The sequence below is a fragment of the Buteo buteo genome, chromosome 22, assembly GCF_964188355.1.
Source record: "Buteo buteo chromosome 22, bButBut1.hap1.1, whole genome shotgun sequence".
NCBI lineage: Eukaryota > Metazoa > Chordata > Aves > Accipitriformes > Accipitridae > Buteo > Buteo buteo.
The window spans coordinates 12706217-12721462 of record NC_134192.1 but is presented as its reverse complement, the minus strand read 5'-3'; the positions used below and the strand labels follow the sequence as shown (position 1 = coordinate 12721462).

Below are 15246 nucleotides of genomic sequence, written 5' to 3'. Positions count from 1 at the left end.
TTGTGCAAGATACTTAGCAATTCTTCACTCGTACTTGCTAAACTATTCAGGTCTTCCCCTACCTGAACATTATGTGAACAGATCTGCTCAGATACATAATTGAACAGTACAAGAGAAACTGCACTACCACCTCTAACAATTAAGTCTAAAAAATCAGAAACAGACAAAAGCCACTACTTGCTAAGAGAAGCAGCCTGGTCCCAAGCTTTTTCTTCTATGCCATGTGAGCACAGCCAAGCTGAACCTCAAAGTCAGCCCTGCTGCAAGAGGGCTAAACCAGATGACCTTCCAAGGTCCCCTTCCAAATAACATTACTCCATGATCTACCTTGCAATTGATCCTACTCAGAAGATGCACATCACCTTTGTAAGGTTTTTAAAAGCATTTATAGGCAGAGGCCATGGTTTTTAAATAAAAGTTTAATTCCTTCATCAGGTCTTAAATTTAAACACAAATGCTGCTGAAAATCCTCACACCGCTGCTCCGATGTCCTGGCTCTTGGGTCTTAGGGCATTCGCAGTGCGGCAGCAGGGGCTCCAATACAGGAGGCAGGAATCAGACTCTCAGTAGAGCTCAGTGCAGGATGCAAAGCAAACAAGCAAGACACACACATTTTCCAGACAAACACCAATTCTTATACAAAAAGAAAAACCCTACACTGTAATAGAAGTGTTAACATTGCCACAGGACAGGAGTTCTAGGAAGGGAGAGAACTCTTCAGTAAAAGGCACAACTAAAGAAGTACTCCCCTAGATCTTGACCAAGTCTTTCAGTTAGTTCCACTTATACCCAACCCCAGCCCCTAGCCTCTCAAAGCCATGCTGGTTACTCTAGCAAGTAGTTTCAAGTTCCTTCTTTTCCCTTTTTCCCTTCCTCCAGCTCAAAAACAAATAAAAGAGGAGTGCTTATAAAAACCAGAGCATAAAAACAGCTTCATCTATAACCCCATAAGAGTCCAGGAGAGACTTAACAGTTTACCTTACGATTGTCTGGTACAGTTACTAAGTATTCAAGTTTCAGATGATAATTATTATATCTGGGAGCCTCAGTCAGCTCTAGTTTTGGTATTTTTCTTTCAGGCACTTTGCTGCCTGTCAGGTTGGTGTTAGATCTACAGTTTTCCCAGTACTATGTATCACCAGCCTCTTCAACCCATTGCTGTAAAAACTCATTAGCAGCATCAGACCCACCCCAAGGGCTTCTTCAGGTTTTGTAGTCCTGCAACCTCCTACGCTCCTTGGTTTAAGATCTTTTGCAAGGAGCAACAATTTCAAGGCAAGGCAGACAGTGACCAGGACAAGCAACCAGAATGTGTCAGTAACTTACAGGACAATAGGACTGCAGGCAATGAGAGGCTAAGACAGCTGGACACAAAGCTGTTGTGCATTAGGTCACCCCAGCGTCCGAGCAGGCACTTGCTAGATGCAACAACCAAGCTACTATGGGATAAAGAGGCTGTTTACTAGTGTACTGGTTAAAAAAAAAAAATAAAAAAATCAAGGATTTGCACAGCAAGTCAAGGTGCAGCTATAGTACATGACAGCAGTCCTCTAGTCACTAGCAAGGCTAACAGTAAGCTGTGAAATTGAGGAACTGGTCTTAGCCTACACTAGAAACTAAAGCACACAACCACCATGAGCCCTCTACATAAGAGGGAGAGGAATGCTTGTCCAGAATGCACCTTCACCACTAAGTTAACACAGCGAGGCAGTACTGCACAGACTATGCTCTCACCTTCACTTTGCTGTGTAGCATGCTATAGGACATTTAATTTCATCAGTAATTAAGATGAATTCAAGTTTGCAAGCTAAACTGATCTCCTTTCATGGGAGGAAGCTGTAGCGGAACCACCTCCCAAGTGTCCCCCAGGGCTTCACCTAGGGTCAAGCTTGGCCAAGATACAAGCCTTCCCCATCGCTCTTCCCCATATACTGTCAGGCATAGAGTGGTAAGACAGCCAGCAGTCACTCAGGCTCTTGCTGTAGATCCAGATCACCATGTCCTAGGGAGCTCTACTTCCCAAACAATTTAGGGTGCACATGCCAGATCATCTAACACTGCCCGCAGACAAACCCTCTCCCTCCCCCACCCCAAAGTAACTGTGGCAATTAGCCATGTGTCAGTCCCGCTCTCCACAGATCTGCAGAATAGAGTCAATACTACTGATGAGCCCCAATGCACAGGGTTGCTGGTGGAGTTGGAGTGTTACGGAGATGAGCTTCTCCCCCCAGCCTCCCAGTGTTGGGATCAGAGCCAGTAAGCCTGACTTAAGCAGGAGGAGCTGTGGAGAACTGCACTGGAACAAGCAGAGTCTTCTACTGAACTTTACAACAAGCTGAACAACTTTTGGTTTTAAAAAAAGCCATACAAGCAGCAGCTGGCATCTGTTGTTATAAAGGGACATGGCTGAATAGGTAGGAGACAGATTCCCCATTATGAGTCCTCCTGATGGCCTCCGCAAGGATCATTGAGATGTCAATCACCTGGAGGGGAAGAAAGATGCGTCAGTGTCACTGAGAAAAGACATCAAGCCTGGAAGAATGGCTGGTAAGTTAGGAAGAACTTAAGGAGTAAACTCATCACCCAAATCTGTAACATGCCAGACAAATGACTTCTACACAAGATTGGGATTTACTTACATATAATTCTGAAGATATTCTACATATAGCACTACAAGAATTATTTCACTGTTGATCTTTGTCAGGATGACAGTCTACTGTCACCTTTCTTTGCTGAGACTCCCTAAGCTCAGTCTGTTTACCCTAGGACTATCTTATTCACTTTGTGTAGGTTGCAGAGAAGTTAGGGGAGTCTAAATCAAGATCAGATCGCTTCCCTTGAGTCACGAGGCTTTACCATCACTGCCAGCAGCCTAAGAAAGATGAAGCGACTGTGCTGCAGCTCAGCTCCCATCACTGTGCTGGCTCCACCTGGCGGGGTAATCCAGTTAAAAGGAGGGAAAAATCAAGTCTCAGTAAAACTCTAGCTCTGAACCCCAGCAGCTAAAGTATTTCAATATATGTAGTCTCAGTAAGAAGCACCGTGTTCATGGTGCATTAAGGAAACTAAGCGGAATCCATATTTTACATTTTCTTTCTTCCAGATAGTTTGCCTCCTAAGGAAGGAAAGAAAAAAAAAAAACTTAAGAGCTGCAGAGCAGACAGGGCATGAGACTTATGACAAATCCTTTAGTTATGTATTTCTCAGCACTGAACATCAGATGTTAGTTTAAAAGAGTGAGGTGTTAAGTGAGAGTCTGAAAAAATACTCCACTGCAATCTTTGGCTACAGCTATTTACATACTGATCAACCAGTTTAACATTTTGTCTACATTAACTATAGTGTGGAGCTTGGAAAGATGTTGGAGCATCAGACATCTTTTAGATGTGCTCAGCTGCAGGAATATCATCCAGAAGTTAGTGTTGAATACAATGCAACCCAACAGCAGTTTGGAATCAGCTTATAACTTACTTCCAAAAGCAGCTTAAGCTTCAATGCAGCTTCAACCAGCTGAGCTTCCTTTTCACCAGAATCCCTGTATGGGGGAGCATCTGCTACACTTACAAAACAGTACTAGCTGAGTCTTAGCAGTGCCATTGACTTTCCAGAACTTCTCCAAATGCCTGTGTCTTATATATCTGTGCTGTGAAGCTAGTATTTAGGATGTCCTTGGCTGTGTATGCACTACAGTAGTACCTGAAGCTTCTGATGGACCTATTATGCCTGAATGCTCAGGTAAAGCTGCAACTTCCAGCTGTCCATTAACACAGGAAATCCTCAAGTTCTGCCTAGCTCAAGTTGTACAGCCAATTTTTTTTTCCAGGAAAGTCAGCCTCAGCTTGGGAAACAAAATGCCACAGTACTCTTCCTAAATGGAAAACCCAAGACACAGAGTGAACATCAAGAGACCAGCTTTTAGCTTTCACATGGATGGCAAAGTGTTTTTGTTTATCTTTGGCAAGTATCTAAACATTGTACTGTGGAGCTGTGTCAACTGCTCTTAGTCAAACCAGCAAGACATGTCCACGGGACAAGACTACACCCCCTCTCCAGCTCACCTGCACTGCTGTTATGACCAGACATGAAGCATCCACCTTCCCCAGACCAGGCCTACTTTGCTTTACAAAAGGAAGGGACACTCTGCTTAAAGGGCTGGGCATTACATGATAGACAGGCAACTGAAGCTGGCATTACCAGCTTTAGAAGTTCCTATCTACTTCTGCTTCAGTATTACATGTCATCAGCATTTTACTCCTCCAAAGAGTACAGATACAACTGCTTGCTTACATCATGGCCCCATTAGCTCACTGATCAGATCTAGGTAAAACAAGCCCTGAAAAAAATTTACTTAAATGCACTGTTTAAGATGAGCTGTATTAGAAGTGCATTTTATCAATGTAACAGGTCTGTTATCCTACAGCAATAGGAACAAGAGAACTAGTCAACTCTGCCACTGATTCCAGTACCAATGAAACTGCTGTAAACACTAAACAGTATTATGAGTTTTTGCACCAACAGGAGGACAGACAAGTGCTACCACCCCCCAGGAGTGATAGAAGAGAAAGTAGACACTCACCTGGATTTTAGGGCACTGCTTCATCTTGTCCTCCTGGGGTATTGTGTTTGTGACTACAACTGCCTCAAAACAGGCATTGTTGATCCGAGAAATTGCTGGCCCAGAAAAGATCCCATGAGTTAAGATGGCATAAACTTTGGTGGCTCCAGCTGACACAAGCCTACAAGGGGGCAGAAAGGAGAAAGATAAGAAATTCTTAGCAAGTATTAAACAGGCATTAGTGCAGGGCACATGGTAAGCATGAAAGGAGACAATAAAATATGCTTAGGGGACAGGCTATCTTTGATTCCCCCCTCCAGCCCACTATTGATTTGGGGGAAGAAAACAGTTTAACAATTACCATATAATACACCACAGGCAAAGTATACATTGAAAAAATATTGTTCTTAGCCCTGAGACATTTGGACTAGATCATACAAATCACCTTCTGGTGATTTTTGCCAACACAAGGTAGGAGATACTTAATACTGAGTGTTGCATATGCTGGCATTTCTAGTGTAGAAGGCCTGAAAGATATCAAAGCTTGAAAAGCTTACTTCTAATAGAAATGAAGATGTATGACCTTAAGTTGACAGACCCGACAGCACTTAGTTCTGCCTAGCATAGTCAGTGACTGTAGTGGAAGACATACTTTCAACACAAGCATTTTTCAAATAAAAAAAGACACTATGGTCTTCTGTGAGAACTTTAGGCTTTTTACTTATTTTGTATGACATGAGATAATCAAGAAACTATATATTACTTTGTGAAACTTGATATGCAAATAATCTGATTAACTCACTACATAGCATTCACTAACAATAGGTTTCTGATTTAGGAAAGAATCAGTCAGCCCTACTCACTTGTCTGCAGCATGACAGATGGTACCACATGTGTCTGCCATATCATCTACCAGAATGGCCACTCTGTCTTTCACATCACCCACCAGCACCATGCGATCCACTTCATTGGCCTTCTTGCGCTCCTTGTGAATGAGGGCAAAGTCTACATTCAATCGATCTGCAATGGAGGTCACTCTGAAGAGAGAACAGTTTCCAAACAACACTTAACTCCACACACCAGCTTCAATCAAATCTCTTTTAAAACTATTAAGCACAGACTGCCACTGCAGTAAGAGAAGCTGTCACCACATCTGTTACCGCTCGCGAGCAATTAATAGAAGACACTCTGCCACCTTAGTTTCCCTTCAAGCAGTTGAACTGCAATCTTTGATCCAATCTCTCCCAATGAAAGCAAGTAGGTTAAGATAAAACAGCCTTTCATCCTGACCACTGTAAATTAATTTGCACTTAAACCTCAAAACAAACCTTAACCAGCAAGTTTGGCAAACTTGAAGTGATTAGAATGCTTGGGAAGTTGTCATCTTTAATGCTACACTGGAAAGGCTTACGTTTTGCTACAAGAGGGGTTTACTTACACTCATATAAGCATTCAACTGTCATGCATACAAGTGCTGGCACAAGAACAGTGGCAGGAGTACACATCGAAGAAGTGCAAGTCCACCACCTCACATTTACTTTAGTTAAAGTGACCACTGAACAACCTTAATAGAGGGACCTAAACTTTATATATTGATACTGATGAATAGTAAAGAATTTAAAAGTATTAAGAGTGAGCAGGAAGAAAATACACATGCCCCTACGAAATTCTACACTTGAGATGAGTAGACTCCTAGCCTCAGTAGATCAGACTCATCAGCCTGGGAGTCCTACACAAGATTGTTAAACTAAACTGTTTTACTGAATGAGTTAGTTCTGCAGTACTGCCACAAAATATTGTGCCAGCTAAGATCGACACATTTCAGTTTAAGTGGCTTTTGAAGAGGTTTTTTTTTCCAGGAGTCATATTATAGCTGGCTGACTTGGCATTTCATATACTGCATTATGCAACAAGCTACAGAAGTAGCTGAATATACAAAAGGTCTTGTTCAATACACGGGCCATAACAAAGCTACAGGAAGACATACAATGACCTACAGCAGTAGTATCTCTAGGCTGTTTGCAATAGATAGCTTAAAACACTCTAAAGTATGTGAATCAGGTCAGCATGCACCAACATTTTGGTGTTACAGTCCTGGATTAAAGACTACATCTGCATCCCTTTGATGTTCACATGTAGCCCTTATACAGAAGCATCAAGAACAGCCTAGTTTCTCCTAATAAGCACCTGAGAACATTCTGAACTGCCCACAAACTGGCATGTTTATCTGCAGAAAGATGGGAGATTGTCAAGCTATCAAAGTAGAAATGTGCTATAACATATGCTGCTGCTTTTTGGGAAGAAACCATCTATCTTCCTTGCTCTCAGGGAAGAGGAAGAGTAGCAGCAGGCTTAAGTCCCAGCTAGATATTCAAATCAAGAGTAATAAAGTAAGAAAACATCTCAAGAGACTAAGTTGAATACTGCAAAGAAAACAGCCTGGATGAAAATGTATCATTAAGCAGCAGCAGTAACCTTGTCTTGATTTCCTCCTTCAACCTGCATAAACTACCCTTCCACAAAAAACTGTTTTAGTCCAAGGGATGTAGTAATTGCACAATTCCTACCTGTGCAGCTGTGATTCTAGAAGCTATTTAATTCTCCATGTAGCCTAATAAACCTTCCAAACATTCCCTAGGAAGAACATCTGACCACTCTTCACTAGCTGCCACAGACTGTCTTAAAGAAGGTAGGCTGGCAGAGGGAACATGTGTCTTAAGAATAAGGTCACAAGCACTCTCAGGAATTCAAGTAGATACAGAAGCACCTCAAGCTAGCTGTTTGACAGCTTACCTCTTGGCTCCACCTGCATCTGGTGAAACAATGGTGCAGTTCTTCCACTCTGCAATATTCTCTTTGATCCACTTCAGTACAGCAGGCTCAGCATATAAGTTATCAACAGGGATATCAAAAAAACCCTGCAAGGAAGACAACAGGAACAGATGTAGCTGAAGGTCACATTCCAAAAACAGTTGGAAGAAGCCTTCTATATCATCAGGCATGCAGCCACCACCTCTCCACAGCTTTCAGCTTTCCTTTCTACTTCCCTTAATGCAAGGGCAGTAGCCTTTGGGATACACAGAATAGTAATGCAAAAAGTCTTCAGAGCCAGAAATAGTTTAGCAGCATAAATAACACTCCACATTTGACACCTTCACAACATGGAATTAGTTCTATCCCTAAGGGGGTGCAGAAAACCAGCATCAAACACACTCATTTTCAGAGCAGCTAGCTGCCTGTTTACAAAGTCAATCTTTAAAGCTCATTACCTACATTGTTTGCACCTACAGGAAACCTATGAAAAAGGCTTGAGTAACATTTGTTTTTAAACTAATACAGCTGGTTCCACAACTTTACACTGATCCAGCAGACTCCTCCAGGTAAACCTCAAAGGTCACTAAAAGCCAGAAGTTAATCCTGGACAGGGAGTAATAGGCAGGAGTGGGGGCAGCTACTCTAAAGGAATGCTTCAAGGAACAGGGGTAACAGATCCTTCCTACCATCATTCTTTCTGCACTCAGCAACACAGCAACTACAAGAACCAGGCTGAAACCAGCCAGATGCTGGAAGCTTATATACACAAACCCAATTATTCAATCAAATCTCACCACTGCTGCTGGTGAGTCAACCCTATGGCACACATCATAACTCCAAGCCTCTTAGGGAAGAGGCATACCCCCTTGGGCTCTGTTCTTTTATTCCATGATCTTTCAGGAAGTCTTCTCAGCTGTGCCCCCATAGATTTTTCCCATCTGAGACAAAGTATTTCTGGGCAAATTATACTGGAAGAAATTACACCGAAGTGTGAATGGCTGCATTTTCAACTGTTAAAAAACCAGCCAGCCCACCTACTTCACCAGGCAGGAGATATTTTAGCCTTCTGGATTCAAAGTGTTTGCAGCAATAGAACAGATATCATCCCCTCTGCCACACCCCTTTCAGTTGCACCGAGGTGGTTTCTTGGTCTCAGAGCACTTGCTCAAGGTGGAAAGAAACAAGACTGATAATTTAACAGCTTGCTCTCCCTTGTCTCCCTGGTATACTCTCTTGCCACTTCTCTTACACAGCTCTGGTCAAGATTTCAATTGCTCTGTGAGACTATTCTGTTCACTAAGCCAGCAAAACCCATGAATAATTTTCAGTTCACCAACAGCTTGGGAGAGAACCAAAGCCAACTGATTTGGAAGGATGGCACTGAATGGATACAAGTGGGATTGCCCACCTTGTCAGCAGCAAGCTGTCAGATCACTGTCCTGGCCAACAGAACCCTCACAAGCAGCTGTGCCAGTACATCTGGAGGCAGAGCTAACCTCAGGGCAGCAGTATTATCAGACACTGTGTCAAATAGAGGACTGCTCACTTCTCCCTGACAACTCGGTAAATATCAGAAAGCTCTACTCGATATTTAAGAACACTCTTGATAAAGCCTTTCTCCATCTCAAATTCCTCAAAGGACCAGTTAAGAATACACAATGTCACTATTTAGCAATAAAGTTGCACGGATCATTTACTAGCCCAACATTCATTTACACATGACTCAATATGCTTAGTCTGATCAAGAACATCTATAATGTTACCCATCCCCCATCCTCTTCTGACTGATTCTACAAGTCCCTTCCAGTCTCGTGTTCCCAAGTCCTGATCACTGCTGTGTCTAAAAAGAGCAGACTGCCGGGAAGCCTGCAAGGCAGTAAAGAGGCTCAGATTGGAGCAGGTAAGTACTTCCTCGATTTTAGCTCCTACCTGAATCTGAGATGCATGCAGGTCCATGGTGATTATATGATCTGCACCTGCCACAGACAGCATGTTTGCAACCAGCTTGGCAGATATTGGAGCTCGGCTCTGGTACAGGAAAAAACAGTATTTAAGACAAGTTCAATTCCTTCATCAAGACGTCAGTCTTCCACTTCTAGGCAATGATTCACAAGCAGTTACTAAAAGGAGTACTCATTAACATTGCATCTTTTCATCAACAGGTGATTACAGCTTCATGTACTTTCAAGAAGAACTAGATATTTATGAAAAGATGCATTTGCAGTCCAATGCCCTGAGGTTTAAAGAAATTAAAATAAGTTTTATCTCCTCCTCTACATATTCAGCTTCATCTAATCCCTATCCAGCAGTCAGGACTTTCAAGGCATGCATTCATCTTCCCAGCAGAAACCTTTACCCCATCCCTTACCTTGTCCTTTTTGTCCTGCCGAGCGTAAGGGAAGCAGGGTATGACAGCTGTGACTCTGCTGGCTGAGGCAATCTTACAAGCATTTATCATGATAAGGAGCTCCATCAGATTGTCATTGATTTCACCACAGCCACTCTGCACAATGTAGACATCCTCCCCGCGTACACTCTCGCCTATTTCCACACTGGGAACAGATGAGGAAAGGAGAGTTGTATCCAAGTAGAAATTAAAACACAGCCATTACGTATGCCTGCAGAGCAACCAAGTGATTGCATTCCCAAGGGTCTGTGGGTGACAGTGTCATATAATCAAGGGTGTTGAGCAGGAACACTGTTGCTTATTTGCTCAGTAACTATTTTACATCGCTCACTGATCAAATTTAATGGTTCAGTCAGTAAGGCTAAAAGCACTCAGCACGTAGTCTCAATCTCAACACAAGCTAAGTATGTAAACACCCCAGAAGAGGCCTCGTTCCCCCTGTACCAGAAAGAAGTACAACCACCTCAGCTAAAAGCAGCAGTGTACAAAGGAAGCAAGGATGATAGCCTGTCAGCAGAGAAAGCAAAGCCAAACTTCTACCAGAAGCTATACTGCAGCCTATTATTAGATTTAGAGTCATAACAGCTATTCACTGGCTTGAACAGAGAAGCCCTCCAGCACTTTGGAAAGGCTTTTGGGGTTAACTTCCTCCTGGATGTAATGCACACTAATCCTTGCTGATGAAGGGACTGAATACAAGCCAAAGGTCCTGTTTGCCAGCAGCAAACTGCCAGCTTCAGTGTGTGTATCAAGACACCTGCACCAGAGGCAGAATTGGAAAGCAAGCAGTACTCTTAGGTTTGAGGTTTCATACGTGACAATCCTGCATAAGGCCTTTCATAGGAACAGATTAACTACTAAGTACTTCCACCATTTCGGATCAGAGAAGCCTGCCACACATCTGGAAGTAACCAGAAGTCAGTCTACTGAGGACAGAGCTTTTCCACAGTTCGTTGCTTCTTGCGCTAGAGATGCTCACCCACTCTGCAGACTGCCGCCACATCAAACTCTAGAAACAAGCAGACAATCACCCAACCCACTCCTAATGGCTTCATTTGTAGAGCACCTTAGGGTAGATTTCTAATTTTAATATTTCATTCTCTGATCTTCCTCCCCTCTTCTTCAAAATGTTGATAACTGCTAGGTATTTATAGTCTTACTGCTCAATATCCATCAACAAACCGCTATCATCTTTATTGCATCTTACAGCATACACCAAGATGCTTCTTCTTGTGAAGAATTTCAGCCAGCATGAGAACTTTCTGCTAGATAAGTGTGTAAATGAACAGTAGTTAGCATACAAGTGTCATCTCCAACTGTGCTTATTAACAGCCTAATATTAAACTGATTCAGGACATTTATTGTACAAAAGTATCAATAAACTACTCTGTTAAAATAATATTACTTTATCTGGGAAGCATCTGCTATCAGTTTATTGGGGTAAATAAGATGTATATTAGATCTTAAAGTCACATTACCTGCTGACATAAGAACCTGCTGGCTAGCTAACTGGATGGATAAGAGCAGTTGATAAAGGGCAATGAGAACAGTGCAGTTGCAATGGCTGTAAATCAAACAGACTCTTTTTTACAACTCTCCTCAAACTCTTTGTACTACCTCTGAAATTTTCAGTTACAATCAATACCCATGCAACAGAAACATAATATTCTATGTCGCGTGTACATCCTGGATTCTCCTGGAAAAAATTACTGTCTCCTGAAGAAAGAAGTGGGTTGGACCAGTCATTCAAGGTTCTTTGTATTATACTGTGTGGTGTATATGTGATTAGCGTACCTCTCTAAACCAAGGTTTAAGGGCTCCAAATAATTTTTATCCTCTCCTTTCCTCTAGCTTCTTCAGGCAGGATGGTGGCAAGACTTATAAAGCATAGAGACAGAAAACTAGACGAATCTTAGGTTTCAGAGCTTGGGGGGCAACACAGACTGCATGACTGCAACTGCATCACGGGCTGCAAGGTGGTGTCAGCCGCTTATCTTCCCTGAATAATTTTATCAATATCTTTAACCTTCTGATGCTCTTCAGAGTAGTTTAAAGGCACCAGCTACACACTAAGCACCAAGCTGTCACGCCTCAAGTCGTCAGTGTCTAGCCTAAGCACGGAAGAGGCTCTTCAGCGTGGCTGGAACCCCAGAAGGTGCGCTCCTACCAGCTCCTAGCTTTTGGGGTGGAGGGGGCAAGGTCCGGCTGCTGAATTCTGCCGCTCCGACCCCCGCCGTAGCGGCCGGGTGACACAGACCCTCTCCTCCGCGCGTAGCACCACCGCGGCCCCCAGTGCAGCCAGACCACCAAACCCGCGGGCGGCAGCCCAGCACCAAGCGGCACGGCCCGCCGGGCAGGCCGGCGCTTTTCCGCGGAGGCCGCTAGAAGCACGGCCACATGGCTCGCCGCCGCCGGGAGCTCTGCAGGGAGCGCCGCGGCCCCGGCCTCTTCCCGCCCACGAGAGCCCACCTCCCCGGGGCTCCGCGGCTGCCCCGGGAGTCACGCGTTACCGCGCCGGTTGCTCCCGCTCGCTCTCACTCAGCGCTCCGCCAGCGCCGGCCCGGCGGCACGATCACCGTGCCGCCGCAGCGGTGCCGCCCAGGACGGGGCTCCGGGCGGGGAGCGGGCTCGAGCGGAGCCAGCGGCGCTGCGCGGCTGCCCCTTGGCTGGAGGGCGCCCGAGGGAGACCCGGCCCCGGCCGCGGCCCTGCCCGCGGGCTGCGCAGCTGCGCGCAGGAGAAGGGCTGGATGCGGTGCAGGCCCGCCGCCCCAGCGGGGCCCGGGCAGGAGTGCTCCGCCGCTCAGCGGACGTCTCCGAGCGCGACCCCCGTCGAGCCGCCGCTCCCCCGGGGCCGGGCCCCGGCCGCAGGGCCCACCCCGCGCCCCACACCACAAATCCCAGCACCCCCAGCGCGGCGGCTGCGCGGACCCCAGCGCGGCAGCGCCCCGCGGCCTGCCGGGAGCTGTAGTGCGGCCCCGCCCCCGCCTCACCATGTCTCCTGGTTGCTGAACTTCTTGGTGACCACCTTGCCCAGCTCCAGGCCGAGGCGGTCGGCGATCTTCTGGGACAGGTCCTGGTGCGAGCTCCCGCTGAAGATCTTGATGTTGGGCATGGTGGCGGCCTTCTCCTCCTCCTCCCCGCTCCGCCTCGCGCCGCAACCGGCTGCCGCACGGGGACCCACCCGCCTCCTGCGCGGGGACGCGGCACGGTGAGCGCGGGCCACGCCGACGCGCGCCTACTCCGCCATCTTACCCCTTCCCGCCAGCCGCGCGGGCCCTGCGGCGGCTCCTCGCCCCCACGGACACGCCTCGGCGCGCTTCCCATTGGCTCCGTGGCGGCCGGGGGCGGGGTCCCGCCCGCCCCCGCACTGCCGCGGACGGGCGCTGGGCGTGGCCCGCAGGTCTCCCTGCGGTCCCGCCCACCGCCTCGACCACGGCCCCTGGCGGGGGGTGGGGACGGGAGGCGGGGGCGGCTGCTCGGCAGCCCCTCCAGGGGGTGGGGCGGAGGGCAGGAGGGGGTCTGCGATTGGCCGCCGCTTGACCGCCTGGCCTGCGATTGGTCAGGGCGGCCGCGGCCGGAGCTGGCCGGCGGCCCTGCCCCACGTGGCTCTGGGGGGGCTGGGTGGTGGTGGAGGGTGGGGGGACGACGGGGACGGAGTTCGTTGGTCACATGATTGACAGTCGACCCCCACCCCCACCCCGGCGGCCATGATGGCTCCCCTCCCTCAGGGGGGGCCCCAGGGAGCGGCAGAGAAAATGGCCCCGCTCCCGCCGCAGGGCGCCGTGCCCGCGTCCCCCGCCGGTCTCCGACCCCGGCGGGTGAGGAGCCCCGCGGCGGCGGGGCGGGGGTTACCTCAGCATGCCGGTGTGCCTGCGCCCGCTGCCTCCTGCCTCCGCTGCCGCGGGCTGCCGGGGCCTGCCCTGCGCTAAGCAGGCGTCACCTCGCCGGGCCGCAGCACCGCGGCGTAATGCAGTACCCCAGTGGCATGCTGTACGGGCGTCACGTTGCCCGGCTGCTCTACCGCCGTGTCACACTGTACCGGCGTCACCTCGCCAGGCGCGGTACCCCCCCCCGAGACAGGCTGTGCAGGCGCCGCCTCGCCGGGCTGCCGCACCCTCCCCAGCGCTGCGCGGGGGGTCAGTCACCCCGCTGCGTCTCGGGCAGCGCCGCGCGGCCGCCCCCAACGCCCCCCCCGCCGCCGGCCGCTGCACCGCCGCGAGCGACTCGGGGTGCTGCGGCGGGGCGGCCACGCGCCGCCCGGGTCCCCTCGCTCGCCCTGCGCCGTAGCTGCCCCCAAGCAAAGCCCCCCCCCCCCCCCCGCGAGCCGTGAGGCGACGGCCTGCGGAGCCCCAGGCACAGCAGTGCCCGCTGGGCCCCGCCATTTCGTGTTCCTCTGTGGTTTTCACAGGGAATAGGTTCTCGTTAGGAGAAACGGTAGCTTTTTCAGCACAAACGGAAGGCCAGGTGCCTCAGCCGAAGGCCGCGCAGAGCCGAGGACAGCGGGGAAACGGAGCTCTGCTGCCCGAGCAGCTGCGCCCAGACCGGCCGCACTCAGCCCAGCGCTTGGGAGCGGTCCCCAGCTATTGGCTTCAGAGCTTGGGTGGGACTACGTGTCCCCGTTCTCAAGTGGGAGCAAGTTCTTAATTTTGGAAGGACAGTGCTAACCTTCTTCACCAGGAGATAAACGTTTCGCTCTTTCGTCTTGCAAACTTCTACTCTACAAAAACACTAATAATTGATTTTCTTTGCCGTTTCTTTCAAGTATGATGTCCTCAGTCTCTTTTCCTTTGGCTGAATCGTGAGTTGATCCCATTGCAAAAGTGAAACGATGGTAGTAGGCTTTATGTGTGAAGAAGCACTGACTTGCACGTACAGCCAGTCCGACTGGTCTCACTGCAAACTCAGGAAAAAATATCATGATAGCCATAATCAACATTTTCTGCACTTGTCCTCAGAATTTGCAGCAATACTTTCTGCTGTTTATTTGTCTGTTGGAAATAGCCTTTGGCCATGTTTTGAGATTACAAAAAATCGTAATTGTGGTGGATACTCTGAATTGCAAATACAGAGGTGCTTCTTTCTGTCTTCTGAATCACTGTTAAAACCCATGTGGGTACTATTTTAACAGACTGTTTAATTTAATTTCTGAGGTTTTTTTACATTTATAATCAGGGTTTTGTACCTAATTCTGTAATTAGTCTCCTGTGAACTTTCAGCCTGTACATGATTACATTATGCAGATTAATTTAGCTTTTGCAAAAATAAACATTGTGTTTAAAGGTCTTTAAATAATAAGCCACAAACAGGTTATTCAAAATTTGCATGCAGTTGTGCAATTCCTACTCATTTTACTTGACTGTCTCATAGACAACAAACTTCTGCAATGAATTTGGCATTGATAAGTTATTGCTTTGAGTCCTTAAAAATTCAACCAGAAGAAACAGTCCGCAATTCAGAGGCTGGCCTCATT

The 15246-nt window shown here is 47.6% G+C and overlaps 1 protein-coding gene across 2 annotated transcripts; it reads right to left on the bottom strand.

Moving 5' to 3' along the window:
* Positions 1 to 399: 399 nt before the first annotated feature.
* Positions 400 to 13718, bottom strand: PRPS1 (phosphoribosyl pyrophosphate synthetase 1). Of its 2 annotated transcripts, XM_075053666.1 has the most exons (8): positions 13629 to 13718; positions 12767 to 12964; positions 9738 to 9921; positions 9299 to 9397; positions 7349 to 7473; positions 5419 to 5592; positions 4577 to 4736; positions 2490 to 3115 (listed from the first exon to the last, which is right to left on the bottom strand). In XM_075053666.1, exons 1-8 carry the CDS (start codon positions 13634 to 13636, stop codon positions 3047 to 3049), a joined length of 1017 nt encoding a protein of 338 aa, XP_074909767.1. In that variant the 5' UTR covers positions 13637 to 13718; the 3' UTR covers positions 2490 to 3046. The 2 variants fall into 2 exon arrangements, with proteins under 2 accessions (XP_074909768.1, XP_074909767.1); XM_075053667.1 differs by lacking the exons at positions 2490 to 3115; positions 13629 to 13718 and adding an exon at positions 400 to 2483 and having other exon boundaries at positions 12767 to 13091.
* Between the last annotated feature and the right edge of the window lie 1528 nt (positions 13719 to 15246).

Excerpts from the sequence above, each read along its gene's own strand:
- PRPS1 (XM_075053666.1), bottom strand. Across the intron at positions 7,474-9,298 it reads TGCATGCATCTCAGATTCAG|GGTTTTTTTGATATCCCTGT; the intron begins GTAGGAGCTAAA and ends TCTTCCTTGCAG. Across the intron at positions 3,116-4,576 it reads AGCAGTGCCCTAAAATCCAG|GAGGCAAACTATCTGGAAGA; the intron begins GTGAGTGTCTAC and ends TTCCTTCCTTAG.